The sequence below is a fragment of the Lampetra planeri genome, chromosome 1, assembly GCF_965212315.1.
Source record: "Lampetra planeri chromosome 1, kcLamPlan1.2.h2, whole genome shotgun sequence".
In the NCBI taxonomy this organism is placed as follows: domain Eukaryota; kingdom Metazoa; phylum Chordata; class Hyperoartia; order Petromyzontiformes; family Petromyzontidae; genus Lampetra; species Lampetra planeri.
Window position 1 is genome coordinate 10413406 of NC_136107.1, and position 19797 is coordinate 10433202.

At 42.7% G+C, this 19797-nt stretch overlaps 1 protein-coding gene across 20 annotated transcripts in view; it reads right to left on the minus strand.

Moving 5' to 3' along the window:
* The window catches only part of LOC144717543 (CLIP-associating protein 1-like), an 83792-nt gene that overhangs the window by 41072 nt on the left and 22923 nt on the right, over positions 1-19797 (minus strand). For 5 of the 20 annotated variants that reach the window (XM_078593010.1, XM_078592945.1, XM_078592954.1 and 2 more), the window contains 16 exons: positions 13799-13981; positions 12697-12767; positions 12411-12503; positions 11949-12094; positions 11687-11822; positions 10919-10989; positions 9386-9445; positions 8461-8538; positions 7980-8147; positions 7604-7662; positions 6733-6948; positions 5895-5921; positions 4666-4791; positions 4160-4186; positions 2559-2735; positions 1048-1149 (listed from right to left, as the gene is read on the minus strand). In XM_078593010.1, the coding sequence (XP_078449136.1) occupies positions 1048-1149; positions 2559-2735; positions 4160-4186; positions 4666-4791; positions 5895-5921; positions 6733-6948; positions 7604-7662; positions 7980-8147; positions 8461-8538; positions 9386-9445; positions 10919-10989; positions 11687-11822; positions 11949-12094; positions 12411-12503; positions 12697-12767; positions 13799-13981 (1740 nt within the window). Of the gene's footprint in view, positions 1-1047; positions 1150-2558; positions 2736-4159; positions 4187-4665; positions 4792-5894; positions 5922-6732; positions 6949-7603; positions 7663-7979; positions 8148-8460; positions 8539-9385; positions 9446-10918; positions 10990-11686; positions 11823-11948; positions 12095-12410; positions 12504-12696; positions 12768-13798; positions 13982-15123; positions 16276-19797 lie in introns of those variants that run through there. The other 15 variants (XM_078593084.1, XM_078592980.1, XM_078593102.1 and 12 more) reach the window with 10 other exon arrangements.

Genomic DNA, 19797 nt, shown 5'->3' on the forward strand with positions numbered 1-19797 from the left:
TATTTATTTGAACTATGACTGCTGTCTGCTGTTAAGACATTCAATCTATCATGATACTTAATTCAGCAAGATGGCTGCCTGCTGAGATATTAATATTTTCTTTAACATAGTATATCACTTTTTTAGACGAAAATTTTAACTCATTGGTCACTTTTCTTTTCGATACTTAAGCTTATTAGCATGGTATTATATAGTTTTATTATGAAGTGATATTCTCTATCCATAGACCAATAACTCATAATTATTGATTATATGATTCTGCATGAGCTTTCAGATTTTTTTTCTACAGCAGATTTTCAAGTAGATTTTAAAGGTTTATTGACTGTGGTAAAGTCAAAGTCACAACATGTAGTACTACATGTTGCGACTATAGAACGAAGGATCTTCCAAGCATGATTTTACTTGATGATATTGTGAGCAACAGGCCAACCTTATGGGTTTTTCATCTGAAAGCAGCATGGTACACAACCTCCGTTGCGATCAACATGTACGGTAAATGAGAGATACATGAGCACAAACACAAGACAACATATAAGACATAACTGGATGACCACAGACGCAGCTTTGCTCCATTGCACGTACAGCTGGATAACAATAGCTTCCAAAGCCAGGACCTTGTCAATTGACCCCACAGCACAACAGCAAGCCCAGGGACCCCAGGGTCTGGGAGGCAGAAGGAGAATTCTAGGGCTTAGGATCTTCAGCCAAAAATGAGCATGTACTCCAGAAAAAATGTAAGCAGCCTTTGTAAATAATAGCAGGGAAAGTTTGCAAAGCAAAGCTCAATACAAATGATAAAATTTAACAATAAAAGTACAGTAAAGGTGTTCTACCTCTGAGAAAAGTTAAGTTCCACTAAAGCAATTGCGGTAGTAAGCTTGACACATTGAAAAAAAGGAATAACTGCAAAATAACCCAGCAGAAAAAGAATCGAGGCATATGTCCTGCCGAGATGCTTCAGTGGCAATTTGCGTGCAGCATTCGCAAAGGCCACGTGCGGGAAAGCGCCGTCGGCACGCAGCGGTCATGCTATTACGTGCGTCTCACCAAGGGAAGGGAAGCCCCGCACCGGACTCGTGTCCCTGCTGTTGTCCCGGCTGCAGCCCTGACTGACGCTAGGCCGGGGAATTCTGCTGCTGCCACTCCTTGCTAGTGACGGGCGCATGAGGGGGCCGGCGGGGGGGGGATAGGCCGCACGCGAGCAGGAGGAGGATGTGCGGGTGGGGCAGCAGGCACACATAAGCTGATGTCTCTAATCCTTTAGCTACTGGGATAGGTCTGTGGTGTCTTGAGTTGCAACTTGGCAAGGAAGGAAAAATCAGACTGACGGTTTTAAAAAGGTGACCTGACTAATTAATCGCGAAGAATGGCATTAATAACACCTCACAACATAAATGAAGACGAATAAACAATCTCATATTTTAATGTGTACTCCTTTTTATATAGAATGTTACATATTATAAGTGAGAACTTCTCCCTCAATTGTCAACGATGAGTTAAAATTGACAGGTTAAATTGCAGTGAGCAAATAGTAAACATGTTTCACTTTAATGAGAAAGTAAATTAAAATTAAAATAGGACGAAGTTAAGTAGGACATGAAACACTGGATATCACCTCACAGATAACAGAAAAAAATGTCAGTGGAGTGCACAAATGTGACATGCCATTTGATGTATTAAAGATTAACATAATGTAATTTTAGCCTCAACTTTGAATTGGAAAATGTGCTTGAGTGACTTGCTAAATAAAGCGAAGCGATTTCTTGCTTCACGGTGACTGCAAGGTAACATTTTTGATATTACCTGAGTGAACGATATTGTTATCTTCTCACTTTGAGACTGACAAGAGAGATTATGAGACATGGTGAAGGTCACTGTTCTTGCTACAATTTTTGGAGCCTGTGGAGTTGAACATCATGATGCTCAACAACATCATTGCCGTGAGTGTTGAAAGCAGTGAGGTTTCTACCCCCCCCCCCCCCAAGGACGTTTCTCAGCAAAGGTTTAAGACACTTTTACGTGTGATCCGTAAGAGGAAGATCAAATAGAGCCATAATAAACATGGATGCAAAAATGAACAGAAATTACATATATATTCTACGGGTGAAAACCGAAAGCTAAATCCTTAAGTGTTTTTCTTTACCACATATAAAACGAGATGGAAAGACACAAAATGTAAAAGACAAGAAATACATTTTAAAAGCAGCTGTGTTGAACTACACAGCTGGAGCTTGTTTAAATAAGCACTGGTTTGCACAACTGACAACACCAATTTAAACATCCACGATTTATCTTCTTGGTTCTTTCGGTAAAGTCACGTAGAAGGGAAGTAATAAAATAATAAAAATAAACATAATAAAATGAAATAATTCTCACGACGTTTCTACGTGACTTTACCGAAAGAACCAAGAAGATGAATCCCTGCAGTCACGAAAGCTTTAAATCGAAATTCATCCACAATTTATTTGGAAGTCAGAGGGAAGCTCGGCGAAGGCTCACACACTCACTGCAGACAAAGCGGCCGTGCGTTGCGCGCATGCGTGTGCCCGAGTGCGTACCCAGCGACAGACGGCTGGGACTCGTTTCGCGGCTGCAGCCCTGGCTGCGTGGGATGCGGCTGTGCTTGGCCGGCGAAGACGTGGCGGCCGGTAGAGGGACGCGCTGCACCACGCCCGATAAACTGGAGCCCGGCGCCACACTCAGCATCTTGCCTGGGGAACCCGACCTACTGCCCGCTACGTGCGCAAACAACCGCGAGCAAGCAGAAATGCACATATACATAAAAATGACTGCAACACTCAAATACCATAATGTAAGACAAACATTAACTCTTATATTTACACTATCAATTGTGTTGTTTGTTCCTGGCCTCTTGGTGTTTTTGGAGCTTTGGGCCTTTGCTCAGCAACCATGATGAAAATAAACACCCTGGATGCAAAATTTAACAGTAAAAAAATATATATCCCTCTTTTGGATTAGAAGCCAATAAACTGCACACAAGAAGATTCTAACTCCACTTTACAATTTCCAAGTAATATAGGCAAGGGCCAATTGAGATTAAACATTTTAGCTGATGATCACAATCAAACCTTTGGAGGTGATTAATTAAGAGGTTTTTAATTATGTCAACTAATTAAGATTTACAGATACAGTAGACTGTCAATTACCCACACTAATGACAGGGAGGATGGCCGCGATTAATTAAAATCGTGGATAACTCAAAAATAACCATTTTCACGGATCTCTATACCAAAAACACTAATATCGGTATAAATTATGTTTCAGTTAAAATTTTTTAGTATCTTAATGAACAATAATTTATAGGAAAGAATCGATCGATCGATGCGCTGCCTCCGTGATAACACTTTCCTGCTTCAGTGCAGAAGACTCAACCCACTAAGTGGAAAGCAAAGCCACGCCAATCAACATCAAGCAAACTCCACCCACTGTTGTAAAGATATGCAACTAATGTACCATAAAGGTGATCATGTGAATTTCGGAATAACTGGAGCACATATTTGCTCGGTTTAAACACTTGACTTGTAATAAACATTTCCAAGAAAAAGGATGTATAACTGTTTTGAAATCATTAATTTGGGTTTAAGGGAAAATCCACGAGTTATTAATTTGTCAAAATCTCAGGTGCGCAGTTAATCCAAAAATTAGATAAACCACACGAGGATAATAGATAGTCTACTGTAATTAAACAACTACCATTCTGCTGTGTGACAATAATCTTTGGTGTATAAAAAGCCATAGTTTGTAGAAACAATTTTTATGTTACAAATTGAGGTCAAAATAATGTGCGGCATCATGATGCTGTAAGCAAAGATCCCACTGCAACGTTGAAGAAGAATGGAAGGAGACAGCCGCCATCATCTCTCCGCAGGACATGCTGGCAAGGAATGGAGCGTCCAATAGGAATGGAAAGTGATGTGCACTGAGCGCCCCCTGTATTCAGATTTAAGTACAACTTGAACAGCCTGTGACTCACAAGAGGAGGATCATGATAAGCATATGACATTTTGAGGCAGTTGTTATTGCTTCAAGTTCTGTGGAACTCATTTTAGATTATATGGGGCGACTAAGCAATTATGATTTTGGCAGAAGGGATGACTTGTCGAGTGGGATTGTGACCAAATGTTCAAATTTCTCTTACCACCACCAGGATTGGCGGATTTGGATCCTGAGAGCGCAATCAGGTTGGGGGGGGGGGGAGCATGTCAAAGGGATAGGAACATACAGTTAGCGGCAGACACTGTGCAAACACACCATGCAGTCTCAGAATCACTGCGGTTTAGTGCAGACACGGTTACCACAGTTCGGACTGCTACGGCGGGCAGGTGCCCTGCAGGGCTATGTGTTTGTTAGTTTTCTTCAAGAACATTTCAATAAACTTTTCCAGGAAAAAAAAGTACTTCACGTAGGTTCACAGGCTATCACCAACAAACACATGCTTTGCAAGAAGAATTCATATCAATTCCATGGATTTGAATGTTATATTTTATACCACACTAAGATCACTACAGGCAGCAGGGAAAGTCAGTCAGATAAAAGGCCACTATCAGTTTGTCAGGAGTAATCGCACGCACAAACGAATGCAACAACAGGCGGGGTGGGCTGCAGCTGAGGGGCCCGGCAGTAGGTGGAAGCCGCATCACTCACGCTGCGATTGGGAGATCTTGGTGCGCGTGCGGCCGCGGGAGTCGGCGGGCGACGAGGCCGTGGTGCTGTGGGTGCTGTGGGTGCTGTGGGTGCTGCCTGCACTGGGGCGGCGCGAGCGCACCCGTCCTGCCGTGCGCGCCACGGGACATACAGTGAGACACGATCCGAAAGTACAAAAAACGCTCGCATGTTCAAGTGAGAAACACAGCAAGCTGTGTCTGTTTTTTTCAAAAATTAGGGCTGCGAAAGGAAAACGCTTAACACACTTAATAGACAATCATGGTGATGCCACAACGCTTCAAAAAGAATGACCGCTTCCAAAGATAAAAATGCAATCAGAAATGGAACGCCCTTGTGGCAATTTTTTTTTATATTTATATAGAATGGCAGAAAATAGTAAGTCTTACACAAAAAAATCCCTCAAAAGCAACCCCAACAGAATCAGGCACATGGCAACCAAGCACCAACACCAACTGTTTCCAAGGGGATAGGCACGAGCAGCTGCCCATGTGCAAAGTCACCACTGGCAAGTGGTGCATACTGGCAATGGTTGTCGTCTCCATGTGGAGCAACTAAAAAAGACTGGGGAGCCTGGCAAGGCCTCTGCAATGCGTGACCGATTCTCAAGGGAGTAGCTCGTGCTTAACCCTGCACTGGGGCTCCATGCACAGCCTACCCTCCAGCAACTCAGCAACACCAAAGCAGCCTCCTGTTCTATCCTTACCGTACGCATAGTCAGCGTAGGCTACGTCTGGGAATAAAACAATAACGGGCACATGTCATGATGCTAACCGCATGCTGCACATCACAAACGTGGAATTAGCGGTGATTAGAGCACAAGACGCGTGGTCAACCTTCCACAAAAAACACAAATGTACATCAACACATATCAAAGCCAAAATAATATTTTGCATCAAAATTGTGCCTCTAAATGTGGCAACACCTTTAAAACTGGAAGTATTAAAAACGATAGGTTTGCCAAAAAAAATGTCAACAGTATAAACCAACCTGGCTCCCCCCTCCCCCCGCCACCAAATTTCCCAAAACAACCATGAAAATGACATGGTAATGCTGGCATGCAATATTGAGAGGATATGAGAATGAATAAATGCCAATAGAGACACAATGGATGAAAATGGTTGACTATACTTCGTAAAAAGCAAGGGCCACAAACATTAAATGACCAATACAGCACCAGGGCAAAGAACAACTATTCATTTACAGCTTACCCCCAGGATTGTCTGGTGTGCCGTTTGCTATGGGAGCAGGCAAAGGGCAAGGATATGGTGTTAATTTACAGACCAGAGAGCAAGGAGCCAGCCAATCTGAGTTGGGCTACTAGAATTCTTAAGAAAGTAATCTCTCATTTTGTCAGGGATACTGAAAATGTAAAGAAAGTATTCTATTCTATGGGTCTTCCGGTAAAGCCACGTAGATAGAAAAATAAAAATATCACGACGTTTCGATCGCAACCGTCTTCAGGTAAGAAACGTCGTGATATTTTTATTATTTTTCTATCTACGTGGCTTTACCGAAAGGCCCATAGAATATGTATTCCTGCAGTCACGAAAGCTTTAAGTCAATAAAGTATTCTCTCATTTTGTAAACATTAATGTATGATAGTTAAATACCTTGTGATCTTTAGTGTTAATGGTGAGAAAAAGCCTGTTTTAGTGCATGCGGTGGGAATGCTCTCCATGAAAACATTTGTTTAAAAATATTACAAAATCAAAATTAAAACATTTACACAATAAGTGTTGTTCAAAAAGTTATCAGAGGGTTTAGAATTTTGTTTATTGGATTAACTGGGCACTGCTGCTGGCCTCTGGACTTCCACCCCAGCAGCAGATAACGAATAGACACTAATACAAACTTGGTGTCACTCCGTGAAAGCTGCGAATAAGTCACCAACAGCGCAGTGTGATTGCTACTTTGAACAGGGTTCAAGGGGCTTCAAGTGGCGCCCCCTCCTTTTTCCTCTAAACTTCCTGATTGCAAAGCTGTCTGCCAGTCCACACGACAAAACGAATTCAGCAGTGTGCCTGTAAGGGCTTTTGCGAGATGTACCGAGTGAGGCGTAGGATCCCGGTGGTAGGGCGGCTGCCGCACCAAATCTGGGCTGTGCGGCGCTGCGGGAGGCCAGGCCGGGCGGCGCGGCCGAGGAGGAGGGGGGAGTGGCGCGTGACTTTGCGCTGGCGGCCGCGTTGACGTCGATGTCGCTGCGGGAGCGAGTCAGTGAGCCAGTAGCCGGGACCCCCGTCAACGACTTGGAGGAGCCAGACACTGCACACACAGCGAGCGTGGCCGCGCCACGTCACAGAACGTTAATCACGCACTACTGCAGGCTGCGGTACCACGCACAGCAGCAGCAAGTGCAGGAAAGGTAGACTCGTTAAGTATCCACAGAACTTGCTGGCAATTTTTAATGTATCAAATGGTGGTCACTGCTGTGCATATGAAAGCAGTGTTGTTGCTTTTAACAAGCTGTGTTAATGGATTCCAAGAAATGTAACCCAATGTAATTCAAAAAGGGGTGATGCAAAGGCATGGGGTGGAGCGGTGGTGCAGTGGATAGTACTCTAAAACATATTCACTTGAGTTCACAGCTCCCCAACCTGAATGATAAAGTATGAACAAAATATCCTCAAAACCAACAAGGCACAGGGAGGCCTTTATCCAGCACTTAAATGACAAAGGGCCGTAAAATATATTTGATGGGCATCCTCATGAAAACATTGGCTTGATGCAAGAAATGGACAGGTGGTTTCACTTCTTAACACTTTTTCCTAGAGCCTGAAAATGTTTTCTAATACACATTGAACCTGACTCTTCAGAAATATAAATCTACATATAAAACTACATCCTCATGATTATAAAAAAGAATGCTTCCTTCAGTCGTATATGTAAAACATTAAAAAGTCAGTGTGTGCCACATTACCTCTGCCTGTTGCGTTTGCTGAGGGGCTGCTCATTGGGCGTTTGGCAGACGCTGGCCTACTGCAAGACAATCACATTTTGACATTTACAAGTAGGAATCATTGATTTTTTTACACCCATTTAACACCACCATAAATATTTTGCAATACTCTGCACTGCATTCCAGGGGTCGCCCAACTCCACGAACAAGCAGAAGGCATTAACTCCTGGTTTACTTTGTGAACACTCTGCTGTAGTACCACGTCAGTGCTGTGGGATGCCAACAAAGTGGCATGCAGGTGCGTGCTCAAGGACCGGCACACACTAGCATGTGAGACCCATGACAGAGAATGCGTACAGATTGCACACGTGTGGCTTGGCCAGCTGGGTGTGTTTACTTGAGGCTCTCCTGGGAGGAGGAGGTGGAGTGGTCTGAGCGTGGCAGAGAGCCCACGCTGGAGGAGCCTCGAAGCTGGCTCTGAAGGGCTTTCTGGTAACTGGGCTCCAGAGCTGCGAACAGGGTCTCTGCCTCGGCCGGGAAATTGCCTCGCAAGCCCCAGTATGCTCTGCGGGAGTTATGGGATGGCAAAAAGAGAGAGAAAAATAAGTTTAACCAGGGGTGGAGATAACAAGGGAGGGGAGGAGGCAAGGAAGGAAAGGGAGATGTTAGCAATAAACACACTATTTGGCTGACGATTAAAATTTGTAGACTTTTTCTCAAGTAAGAAATGCAATATAATATAATTAAATATACTTTTTAGTAAATGAATGTAATAAATGCACAATGACTTTATTTATTTGCCATTAAAATGGAATAAGTTAAATGTTTATACCACAATCCAATGTTGATTTGTTGGGAATACAGTAATGCACACTCACTTTCTTGCCTCCATACGAGCATCTGAGTCGGCATCGTGGATTCCCTTCTTGATCGTATCCACTAACAAGCCGATATGTCTGTAAAAAACACCGAGCACGTTAAGGCGTCAAAAGCATCATCCACAAAGTATTTACTTAATGGCAGTGTAATCAGCGAATAAGTAGTTCGTGCCAAGTGAATATGGGGTCGGATTCCTACATTCGCTTCTGCATTTTATCCGAGCTAGGCAAATATTATCAGCCACTGGTTTTCCAATGTCTTGTTGTAAGTGATATGAATAGAAGTGCCTACGTAGTGGCTAAACACCAATAGGTGCTATGCAATGGCCATTTTCACACAACATAAAGAACTTCTGTGGACTTAGGAAAAATAAATAACTGGGATCACTGGCAGTAAAGAATGTTTAGGTTCTACTGCAGGACCACTAATAAAGAACAAAATAAGTAGACAATACATCTCCTTCACACATCTGTCCCTCCACATATTTTGTACACATGCCATCAGCGACGAGGCCTCCTGTGAGTGCATAACTTCAGCAGCATTGGTTGAATACAAGCAAACTCTGGACCAGTTTCAATATAGTGTCATCAGCAGAGCCAGATTCGACTGAATCAAAGCGGTCTTGTTTAACACACCACTGTTAGATACCTCACATTATTTTGACACTACAACCAATGTAATGCATACATATCACAGATGTAAAAGACTATCTATCACTGCCTACCGCCTGGGGAAATTATAAATAAAAACATTAAACCAGTGTAAAATAACTTTCAGGAGATATTTATTCTTTATATTATAGAGTATGTGTTTTAACCAGAATAGAGTATAACAGACACGACAATGAAGAAAGTATTAATTATGAACAGTTTCCATGTTACTGTTCATATAGCGGGGCAGGCGCCAGCCTGTGTCAATACTTACTTCTCCAAGGTGTTCTGCTGCCACTCGTGTAACATCAAATCCAAGAACTCGAAGCAGCGTCTACAGACACACAAACAGAAACACTCATTTAGCCTCATAGACTATAAGGCCAGTAATTGGCTGTTATGAAGCACCCATTAAAGCTGCATGGCACAGGAGGGACGAGTATGGCAGGAACAATGACTAGCCACGGTGCCGATGTTCACACACTGCCTTGAGTACTAATTAATGGTCGAGTCAAGCTAGGAGAGGTCCAAGCAAAGTTGGGATATTAATTACTACTAGTGTGTGCATGGCTACTAATTAAATAGTAATCATCAGCAATATAGCAAAGTGGATGAACCATGACCCTATGACTCTCCACACACCCAGACTTATTGACTACCACTTTAAGAGGCACAGAAAAACTCAGTGTAACGTACTGCAGAAAATGGTTAACTGCTGCTACTGCTCCTAGTGACTGATGTGAGCTCTGCAGTTGTAGGTGCAGCGCTGTCATATAGATGACGAGCTTTACTACCCGGCTTCGCCCGGAACTTGAATTCACCACGCCCGGCCACCTTTGTCCCCCCAGTGGCGATGTTTACACAGCACACCAGTTACTCGTTTGAGGCCGAGTAGACCTAGGGGAGGTCCAGGACCAGTTCAAATAATCGTCACCGGTGGTGGCCGTGAGTGGTAATTGAACTCGGGTCGCCGGGTTCGTAGCGCAGCGCGCTTACCACTACACTACAATGCGTTACGCTTCCACATGCGCGGGTCACATGACAGATGTGACGTCATAGCTCACTTGCCGTGCAAAAAAGAATATACAGTAATCCCTCGCCACTTCGCGGTTCAAGTTTCGCGGCCTCAGTGCATCGCGGATTATTCGAACCGATTTAAAGGCCTCATTATACCTGTGCAGTAACACCATCATCATCATCATTCATCATCACATTCATCGAACTGCACAGGTCTGTCATCGTCGTCATTGTCATCGTCATTGTTATCGTCGTCGTCGTCATTACTGGAGTCAAGTCTCAAGATACTACTGTCATTGGTGAGTGTAGAAAACCATAATACGTATCGTATGAGAGAGAGAGAGAATGTATAATATTAAGGTTTTATAATTAAATAGATTCAAGTAAAATATATATATATAAAGTATAAATATACATATTTTAAACATTCTGGTACCCACACACACATATACGGAAATTCCTAGGGGGCCAATCCTACTTCGCGGATTTTCACCTATCGCGAGGTGTTCCGGTCCCCATTAACCGCGATAAACGAGGGATCACTGTAGATGCATTATTGAGCTCCCCCCCCCCCCCCCCCCCCAAAAAAAAAAACACAAAAGTGTATTTTTATAATTTTTGCATGGTGTACAGTCTGGAAAGTACACACATGGCAAATTTCCAGTTTGTTGCATGTCGGCAAGTACACTAAACATTTTAAACAGACACACATATTCACAGCTTTGCCTTTTATATATATGGAGATAAACTGTCTATAGTCTTTATACCTCTACAGTTGCAAAGAACATACCTTCGTACTGCAACAGATTTCGATGTGCAGTTGTTTGTAAGGAGTGGAATTAGACGCGGCGCATGTGTATTCTGCAAAAGGAAAACAAGTTCTTAAAAAAGCATCAAATCACAAGACAGGTGACTCTGCAAGCGAGGTGCAGCATTCGGTTTGAACAGCGTACACAGCTGTCAATCCATAGACACCTCCGATTAACTTGGTTTGCTAAAGTTCAACATACACACAAAACACCAGCAGATTTTCACACGGCATAATTTACTCCAGCTACAGCTCACGTAATACACGACCAATTGCAATGCAAACATAGAAAAACTAATATTTTTACAACACATTCCATCCATACTCTTTGGTTCTTTCGGTAAAGTCATGTAGGTGAAAAAATAGAATTAAAATAAATTAATTAAATCACGACGTTTCGATTGCAACACAAGCAATCATCATCAGGCGTGACAACCACAGCAATAAAAACATTTTATGCTGAAGTGGGAGAGATGCCGGAGTTAAGGGGTTTATTTTTACACCTACGTGACTTTATCGAAAGAACCAAAGAGTATGGATCCCTACATTCACGAAAACTTCAAATCCAGAATGAACATTCCATCCAGGAGCAAGCAAGCCATTAAAAGACACAGTAAAAGCTCCAGGTATGTGCATCCGATGGAACCTGCACATCCAGATACGTGGCACTTGCTCGCCAAACGACAGAATGGAGCATACAAAAACATGTAGCCATGCCACCCCACGCAGCGCCAACGCTCAATCGCTCACCCGGATGATGATGCGGATGGCGACGACTCCGGAAGTGGCCATGATCTTGGCACTGTTGGCCACCAGGTTTAAGAGTGTAGGAAGGGTGCTTTCCGCAGTATGGTCAAACTTGTTCTTCAGCACCAAGGCCAGGTGGCTAATGGGGGTAATGGAGACACAGTGTCAGCAATCGCTACTGTGCCTTTGGACTAATGTCAGAGCAAGAGCTTCTGTCTGAGCAGCACTCACTCGGCAGGGTGATCGCAGGAGTCACAGCACCTACCTAAGCGTGATGCAGGCCTCCCGCACAACCTGGGACCGCAAATCCTTGGCCGACAGCTTCAAGGCGGCGTCCAGCAGACGGAGGTGCTGAAAGAAGCAGTCGTATTCCGTGGCACCGGCAATCACCAGTGATCGCAGCTTCTTGAGCTGTGTTAAACACACACACACACAGTGCATATTGACAAAAAGGATGTGAAGGACTGGTTTGTTCGTGGTCAAACTCTACACAGGTCTGGTGTGTGCAGGATCAAGCCCCAATTGCTTTTGTCTAAAGTCTCCTATGCAATTTTCAGTAAGGAGCAGATTATATTAAAATACATAAGTAAACGCATTCACGAAAACAAAAATAAATGCATGCTATAAAAAGAGGTATAGATATTTTTATATGACAAATCTTGTAAAAACGGAGGAAGCCATTTACTTAAAAAAAACATTTCCATTGTGTTCTTGATTCACAACTCACAGCGGTGACACGGTGCTCCCAATCATGCTTGTCATCTGCCAAGACCTCCCGGACCTTGGCTAGGCTTTCTTCTAGGTCTCGGGTCGAGAAAATCTGAAGAAAAAAAACAACATCCCTGGGGGAATTACCATTATGACGAGTGGTATATCTGTTACCGCATCTGGCAAAAGCAAAACACTTCAACAATGTCGATTAGCTCTTTCTCAAAAACACTTGGCAAACAAGAACCGTCTGCAGGAATGACAAGAGCTCATTAATTAGTGGTGGCTGGGGGGTAAACTCTGACCTGTGCGGGAGTGACATCCTCTATGCATCGAGTAAAATCTTCCTCGTCCACAGCGCCGGCTCCAGCTGTGGCTTTTGGAAGGAAAAAAAAGATAACATTAATTAGATGTTTATTGTTATAACACTGCAGACATCCACAAACCTTTGTGAGCAGTGCAGCAAATTACATTAGCAGCAGCATTTGTCAATGCAAAGAGAAAATAATCACCAAGCACTAATGTTTCTGTCATTTGAATGCAAATTTCACACTAAGAGGACATTTCCCTGGTTATTAATATTCAAGCACATGCAGCTGAGAAAGGCTTAAGATAATGAGATAGAAAACCTAGATTAATCTGCAGGAGTGGCATTCCATGGCAATGTGTACAATTCCAGGAAAATAATGCATTTAGTATTATCGTGATTGTAAAACATAGTTTTTTTATCGAGTGGAAAGCCGGCATATGATGTACACGTGCACAAGCATTTTATATTAAGTTAAATAAAAATCTTAATAATATACCCAGTGTACCAAATAAAGGACCACGCAAGTCATTATAATGAGGCAACCCTCGAACGCAATATACAATGGCCCTGAGGGATGACCTTTCTCTCTCCTCCAGTCAACCGATCTGGCAACCCATGCCCTCACACAGGTCACGTGCATGTGTGCGGCTGCTCACCAGGTAGGTGGACCACCAAGGGCAAGCGTTTGGCGAGGTGCAAAGTGAAGACTTGTCCTAAATATCAACTTGAAGCCAAGGCTAATTTTTCTCCAGGCACATTTTTAGGTCATGGAGAAGATATGGTGCACAGGAGTAACGTTTATGCACCGTTCCCCAGAGAAAGTGGGCACCAATCAACTGCCAATTACGGATGCATATTACATTCCAACTCATCAACAAACCATTAAGAGTGCTGTAATAATTTAATTGACATTGTACAGCATTCATTAGTCTTATAATCCTACACCAATTTACGTCCAGGACTTAATTTCTTGAGGACGAGAGCAATCGACGACAGTCTGTAGAATCGAGTGAGGAGGCGCAACCCCAATGCGAGGAGCGGCAGGGCCACACACGGTGCTGCAGGCCCCCGTAGGTATGAGTGAGGCAGGCACCTACCAGCAGAGGTGGGCCGGACCACAGCGGTGGGCAGCGTGGGTCGCCGGGATGGGGCCGCGCTGGCACTGGCGCCGGCCGTGTTTGTTGGGACCCTCTTCGTCGTGGGCACACGGAATGAGGTCTGCGCCTGGGCCGAGCTCGGCTTGTTGCCATCGAGGCAGTCGTCCTCTTCAAATCCCTTCTCTGCACACGCGCACGAATGTACCAAGGCTTCGTTTACTGGCAATGAACACGCTGGCTCTACCTCCAGTGTATGCTGCCAAAGCTCATAGTTTGTTCAACGTTTTAAATATAGGACATTAAAATTGCCTTCGCCGTACGGTGTCGATATAAAATTACCTTTGTTTTGTAACAGGATAAGGTACGTCGTTTGCTTATTTATACATACACAATGCTTACCGTTACAAGTTATTGCAGTTATATGTAACCGCAGGTTAAAGGCAACTAGTGAACAATTAAAATATTGAATCAAAATATGTAAATCTACCCATATTTTCATAAGAATTATTAAAATACGCCATAGCAACACTGAGGTCCATCATACAGTATCACGGTATTACCAACGGAAGTAAAGCTACAGTTTATCAAACTAAAAATGCACTTAAAACACCATGACGAATTTCAGACACAAATTAAAGTCCAGTAAATGTTTGAGAGAACATACTTGGATTCATCCACAACGAATTGAAAGCCCAAGTGCATACACAGGCAGCAATGGCACAGCATTCACACATAATACAAAGCTGCAAAGAAATGAACACAATAATGAAAGGAAACTGCATCCAAAGACTTAATAGTCAGTGAATTTTGATACGATCAAAGACATGTCCTTGGATTAATTAAATATGTGCTGCTCAGCGGTTAATACTTAATTGAAGGGAAGGAAACTGTACACCCCTATTGAACTGATAATCAATGAAAGTCACATTGGAAAGTGCTGGTTATCAGAATTGTTTCCCTATTAAAGCTACCTTAAATATATGTAAAATAAAACATATTCTGGCATCAGGGCGTGTGCATGTTCCATTACGCTAATACAATACAGCTGCTACGGCAATGCTGCTTTTTCAGGCCTGCAGGTAAAGGCAGCGGGCATGTCATCAACACACTGCATTCAGTCTCAGGAGCATAGCGGTCAATCACTGCCGGTCGCTTTCAAGCCCTGAAATTAATGCTCTCTGCAGAAAGCGTGAGCCATAACCAGATAGCATCGAAGATGCAAAAAAAATTACACTTCACAGTTATAACCCGGTGCATTAACATCGCCCACAAAAATACTTTACGTCACGATTAACGTGCACCCAGTGCGTGCGGTCCAAACTCACGGAAGCAGAGCCTTTCGCAGATGGACCTTCGCATTTTTAATGCAGACGCCCACGGCCCGGCTGCTCATGCCTCACTCAAAGCGTCGATGGCGCCCAACGACCGTCTCGCTATGAGCGAGCAATTTGCACTCAACACAAGCGTGCACTCACTTGTCCATTGTTTGGCTACAGTGACCCCTGACACGGACGGCGGGGATGCGTACTGCACACGCGTACACGTACGCGCACGGCTGACCGAACGCAGCCTCTTTTTTTTCTGCCGAGGAGGAATTCGCCTCCGCGTTGCCGTGGCAACTGCGAACCCTGCTGCTCGGCCTGAAATTGGTCGCTTTCTCGCCTCGAGCCGATGATGTCATCCGCTTGGGGTGCGTCAGGCCTATGCTATTCATGACCGACAAAGCCATTGTCATCTTAGCCATCGCATACGTCTCCCATGCCTCGACCCAAATGACAATAAAGCTGCCATGAACTGAGGATGGCATGCACTCGGAGAACTTTGACCAGCCATGGTAATTCAATTGCTCATTTCAACAAAGCAATCAGCGGCAATTAGGGCTCTTAAGAATCTCAAGTGACTGTAGTTCCAGATGATTCACTCTAATGATGAGAAAATGCAAAGGTGATCCTCTATTCGCACTTTAATGTCCAAGACTACGTAAACATATAAAGGATGAGCACTGTTTAATTTACCAAATGTAATTTCTCTATCGGTTACAGTTTAAGAGATGAAACGATTTCATATCATCAAGATCAGGTGCACCTATTTAGTAAATAAATTCAGTATGACCAAAATGTTACGATGAATTCACGTCCTGAAACAAGCTCCATTATTCACACTAATGCTAAACCACACACGATATCCTTTCATTAAAGGTTGCCTGGCCAAAGAACAGAACTTCAAAGAGCCGAGCTCATTAATGGGCCCGATTGAGAGTGACGTTATTTAATTAGTGCTAGGCACAGTTTCTCTGCTGCCCTTAAAAATACGACAATCATTCCCTTGTGCTTAACAGTTCGAAAGAGGCGGAATAATTCACGCGGAACCCATCACACACACACCACGCCACACGGTTTCACTCAAGATGAAATGTCACACTGTAATTGTCGAGAGGCTGCTGCCTGAGATTGCCATTCATCTCTACGCGATAGTGTGTGGCATTTTCTAAATAAAATATAAAATTTCAGAAATGCACAATATACACTATTGCCCAATGATCGGCGGCACAACTGCCAGTCAACGTCTCCATAAACTTAATTCTAGATTTGAAGCTGGCTGTGACGGTCCCACCTGATGACGGAGACTTGTGTTGCCTCCGAAACGTCGTGATTTTTTGTTTTTATTTTATTTTATTTTCATTAATTTTGATGTTTTACCTACGTGACTTTACCGAAAAAACCTAAGAATATGTCTCCATAAACGCAGAGCATTTTTGCATTATCCAAATGCCCTGAGCAATAAGGTTTTTTATTACTGCACGACAATTTCACCACCAACACACTGCATTAGCTATTTACAAAATTAATCAAATAACTTGATGAAGTCGGTTATGTAAAGTATACTGATAAAATAAACGAATGGTTTTAATACAATCAACTGAAATAAATTAGTACCACACTATAATGCTCTACTATAAGTCATTTTACAAATGTAATATATGGCATCAGCAACCTTTCATACCTATTATGAACAGGACAACACATTTGTCAATAAACCATTCGTTTTTGTCTGCACATTTCAACAATTGCACCAGTGCTTCTTAATCACATTCGACTGCAACTGATCTACATTAAATAAATCCACGCATCCTTGGCCTGCGCACAGCATCCGACACGATTCTCCTTTTGGTCTTATCACTCGACAGGCAACGGGTAAACGTTTGTCCTCGTGCCACTGATAGTCTTCAATAGTTAAGTCCACGTAAAAAATACTGTGGTCAAAAGCTAAATATTTTGCTTTCTAAATGTGTATGCATGCCTCTCAAGTGGGTTGGAAAAACACTGCCAATCAACCTAAACGTTGATCTAATTTAAAAAAACGTTTTGCTTTTTAAACTTAGTCTTACAAAAATATATAATTTCACCTAAACACAATTGCCAGCACTTGGCAGGTGTTGGTAAAGACTATGAGCACAGTGGCATCAACTAAACGAATCAAGTTTAAAATAGCACATAAGAACACATTCATGCTTGAGTACACGCCATGTATAGCAGAGCAGGAAAGCCACATACCTTGTTCTGCTCGAGAGCAACCCTTACTGCTGGGCTCAAGCTTTGCCAACTGCGAAAGCTATGAATGCTGACCCACTTCTGATTCCCAGTAAACCCCAAGGTCAGTAGATAATATACAGCGACGTACACAAGCTAGTGGCAGCCCCTGACCAGGAGAAACCATGTCTGAACCAGCCTGGCCTGGCAAGGCCAGAGCCAGCACTCACCACACGACACACACACATACACACTTGTTTACTGGAAAATATATTCAAGGGCAAATAACAAAGAACCATCAACGGATTTCTGAGTCTAGATACACCCTGCTTAATGCGCACAAGGCCCTGCTAGAACAAAATTTGCTGGTGACTACACTTGCGACAGGGTATAACTGGTCAAAATACTCAGTAACAACGGTCTCAACATTAACGACGAGCTTAGACAAAACCACTCAAGGTATCAGTGAGTCCAAGCCGGATGGACCGTGACGTTGTTAGACATGAGATATTTCAACAGAAGGAAAAAGCGTGCTTAGTCTCTGAGGCCATTTGTGTACGAGATACCTGCTAAGGGACGAGGATGTTATTTTAATGCTGGTTTCCCTATTTCCCGTTAAGGGGATTTCTCTCATGTCCTGGAAAGCGTACAGCACATATGCTCCCCAGCACTTGTACTAAGATTATTCAAAGTGGGTCATCATGTTTTTAAAAGATAACAGGGACCAAAAATGTAGCGGAAGCAAAGTGTGTTTAAATCCTCGCATCAAACTTGCATCAAGACCTCGTGGGTTGATGCCTTATCGTTGTAAACATATCAAATGAGCGCGTTCAACATCAATTACATGCCCCGCATGCAAAATTCAGACCTTTAACTGCATGCAGATGCTGCAGGTTCATATTCACACTCGATAATGGACTTAGAAGACACTTGCCATTGATCCGAGCATCAGATGGTACGATGTTTATGGTGCACTTTACCGAGCATTAGGGCATGTTTGGGGAAAGAGTGACCACTCCCAGGAGACGCAATGAAGTCATCACCCATCTGTCCCAGATATCACTTACCCGACATATCTGAGAATGCAACCCCTGCGACCTCCCCACACCGATCATGATCTGCTCACTCACCTCTCCAGAGAAATGTGCCCATTGGATCCCTAGAAATTAATGCATGTGCCAAATACATGAAAGTGCAATTACCTTGTTTGCATCTGCCACTAAATAGTAGCTATGACTTGAAATAAAGTCCATTCTGAGTTCTTTCAAAACATAATTGGCTAAGCTTTAAAGAATAAAACTTCAAGCCCTTGTGGTCCAGTATCATGGTCCATATTTGCCTATTTTGAAAAATCACCAGCAAGTTACTAATTTGAGATGGCACAGTAGCATCACACCCTCCTGTGATACTACTACACTCTGCCTGTGAAACACAGTACCTTTGTGAAAGCCTTACACTATAAAAAGCCTCACATTATAAGAATGGTACAAATACAAAATGTACTCGATTTATTGACGCACTCAACAATGACAAAATATAGTTTACACCTGTAGCAATGATGGACAAATAAATAATGCTCCCCTTTATTAATAGGAATACGTTTGGGAAAATATTTTGGAACTAGGCCTGATCGGGCATTGGAAAACAGTGGATTCACGTGATTATCATCATTGACATCAGCAATTCTTCATGAACAATGACAAAATATAGTTTAAACCTGTAGCAATGATGTACAAATAAATAATGCTCCCCTTTATTAATAGGAATACGTTTGGGAAAATATTTTGGAACTAGGCCTGATCGGGCATTGAAATACAGTGGATTCACGTGATTATCATCATTGACATCAGCAATTCTTCATGAAGGAGGAATGCAAAGGATTAGACCTGAACTGGACTGGAATAGATTGTGTCGACAAACGGAGGGTTCGAACACAACTTATATTTCCGTAAAGACAACGAAAAGCCTGTAATGAACTGATAGGTTCAGCATCAACAAACTGTTTTTTTCCCTCCTACCTACATTTTCATTTAAGTCATGTTAACATAACGATTGTACTCCAATGTTTATATAACCACTATGTAGTACATCTAATGTGGAATGCGACCAAGTGTTACAGCTAAAGCTCAATGTAAAGACAATGACAGTCAGCTTAAATTTTTTAAATTTCTTTTAGAAAAGATTTAACTTAGATTTACTTTCATTGTTTACAAAAAATATGTTTATTTAAGTGAAAAATGTGAAGTAAAACAACGAAAAAGACAAGCATACATTGATCATTCCGTGTTTAAATGCCATAAGAGAAGATTAAAAAGCCCAAGTGATTTGCTGGTCAGTGGTATAAATTCCATATGGTGGGAATAAGTAAATCCATAAAACAATGACTGCTGACTTTCCCATGAAGCGGTACTCATTTTATATCAACCCTGGAGGGATGATGGGCTTGGTCAACTTCCGAACAGGATTTTA